The sequence below is a fragment of the Fopius arisanus genome, unplaced genomic scaffold (assembly GCF_000806365.1).
Source record: "Fopius arisanus strain USDA-PBARC FA_bdor unplaced genomic scaffold, ASM80636v1 scaffold00004, whole genome shotgun sequence".
Taxonomy (NCBI): Eukaryota; Metazoa; Arthropoda; class Insecta; order Hymenoptera; family Braconidae; genus Fopius; species Fopius arisanus.
The window spans coordinates 569,484-572,092 of record NW_011887743.1 but is presented as its reverse complement, the minus strand read 5'-3'; the positions used below and the strand labels follow the sequence as shown (position 1 = coordinate 572,092).

Genomic DNA, 2,609 nt, shown 5'->3' with positions numbered 1-2,609 from the left:
AGAAAATATTACTCACATAATCATCACGTAAATTACAGATTTCCCAAAAATCACTTACGGTGTATCTTCGTGGAAGCTCTGAATAAAATCTGTCTGCATAGTTTCAGGGTAAAGAATCATAACAGGCCAGATTAATCTCTGTCTTTTATCGAGTTTTACTCTATGCTGAGCTAATTGGGGAATCTGTGGCTCCAAGTCTTTCAATTCATAAGATTTATGACCATTTGACAGATCTATGTTGATACCCCTCTGTTTAATTGCCTCTATCAACGTATCCTCTTCTTTCTCTTCCTTTTTCTCTTTCATTTCCTTCAATCTCATTTCTCTCTGCTGCTTTTTCTGTTAAAAAAAATACAAAGAAATTTATCAGTCCATTCCATTTCAATGCAAATTATATGATTATGATATGCTAAAATGATTTGGCAATTTAAATTTTCACAAATATTTAGAGAATACAAGAGCTTTAAATCGCTCTACCTCTCTACCTCTTATGATTAAACAAAAATGTTGTCGGCAGTTAAAAGATTAAGTAAATGAATAGATATTTTGGTATTTACCCTTTCTAGAGTAGCATTTTTAAGTATTTTAGATAGTTCACTGTTGAATTCGTGCTCAGTAAGGTAAATATTACAAAGTTCAATGCAGTCCTCAAAGTTTTTCGTTAAATAACAGCACATTGCGGCTCTACTCAAAGCTTTAGGATAATTTGTCTGGAGTTTCAATGCCATTTTACAATCATTCAAGCAGGATCGATAATTTTTCAACATGAAGTGAGAAGCCGCTCGGTTATTGTACAACTGAGCTCTAAGACTTTCGTCTTTACATTTAGTTTTTATTCCTTCTGTGTAACTTAGAATTGCCAGCCGGTAATTTCTATGTTTGTAGTTGAAATTTCCATCTTCTTTGTAATTAGCTGCCAATTCTGTTGACAAAATTAAAGAATAGTAATGAACAGCTTTTAATAAGGATAAGAAATTGTCAAATTATATTTCAAAATTAGATAGAGCAACTTTTTGCCTGCAGACAGTCTGTATGAAGATATTCAACAAAAAACATCGGCAAAATCGATCATTCATTCACTAGTATCGACTTTGTCATTTATAGACAACACCTAATGGTTTTTCTGGCGTGCTACATTCTGATGAAATTGTTCTTTGTCATTTTACCCTAGTATCAGTTACTTTCTGATTTAAACTGATTCATAGTTAATAAAGTTGCCTAAATTTTAGAAATTTTATAAGAATTTCATTTATGGAGGACACAAAATTCTCCATGAACCCAGTCATTTTTAATCAAACTACTGTACTTTGATGGAATTTTTAAAACAGACCTTCAGGTGTGTTGTCGTCCTCTCCATATTTGAGTTGCTGCAGTCCCTCCATCAAGGGTGAGATTTCATCTCCAGGTTCCGGTGGCTTCTGCATGAAAAATGGGTGTTTTTCCATTTCTTCTTGCCACCGATCCTCTGACCAGCCCTCATCGTACGATTTCTTTTCCAAACTATTTATGTATTCATCTAATTCAGCATCCAGCTTTGCTGCTAGTTTGAGACGTTCAGCATCTGTCCAGTCTTTTTTCTCTAAGTTTCCTGATTCTGCTGACATCTTTTGTCATTACAGCCCCCAAAAATACAGAAATTGTTACACGAAATTTTATAATTGACTTTAATAGATCCATTTTTCCTTAAAACTACTATACAATTAATAGAAAAATTATACAATCACTAACGTAACCTAAAATTATAGATCGACTTTTATTAAATTTATTCTATTTGTTTTCGAGAAGAAATTAATTTGAACGTTAAACATATTGTGGTTGACAAAAATTGTTTCAAAGAAATTTATAAGCCTGTATGAATCGCTTAATTATTATTAATTATTAAGTACCTCGAGGACCGCTTTCTGTGCCAATAGAATAACGTTAGGCAGGGGTTATGTTTACGATATAATCATATTGAATTACACCAATCACACTCGGTTATATAGACCAGCCCCCTCTCAACAAATACGTAAAACTCAATCGACGTCATTTAATGAGACATCTAATTTCATTTCAAACCTTGCCTTTCAATAATGACATCACAGTACATTCAATTTAATTTTGCATGTACATTCTTGCCAATTTATTGGGAGACTGTACGATTTTTGCAATGTTGTAATAAACAAATTCATATACTTGTAATGAGGCGCCCAATCAGCTGATAGCCCCCGCCGCCCTTATAATAATTTTTTCAATTTACACTAGAGGGCGAAAAGTTTCATTCCAAATTTTGTTACATATATGATAAAATGAATAAAATTGTCTGATTTATAAATAAAAATAATAATTGGGTAAGAAGTGATAATATTCTATTAGTGATTCAAATGAAAATTTGTATGCAATACAATTTTTTCAAAAATTTTTGTTCGATATCTCCAGTCGCCTTAGGGTGGTGCCTTTTTAAAACATTAATTTTTATTCAAATCAGAAGTACAAAATATAATTATCATAACATTATTCATAGTAGGTGAAAAATCAATATCAATATCAATATCAATTTTAAATTATCTCAGCTCTGGAAATGTGTTGTGTATTAAGTTTGTAGTGTTTACAGAAGGTTATTTACTTGT

General features: G+C 31.8%; 1 protein-coding gene across 1 annotated transcript; it reads right to left on the bottom strand.

The window, feature by feature from the left end:
* Positions 1-58: 58 nt before the first annotated feature.
* Positions 59-2,591, bottom strand: Dpit47 (DNA polymerase interacting tpr containing protein of 47kD; the record flags this gene model as incomplete). The annotated part of the gene is given in 4 exon segments (XM_011312570.1): positions 59-339; positions 558-922; positions 1,331-1,604; positions 1,887-2,591. Coding segments are annotated over 3 exon segments (920 nt in total), but the record flags the coding sequence as incomplete, so codon positions are not given.
* Between the last annotated feature and the right edge of the window lie 18 nt (positions 2,592-2,609).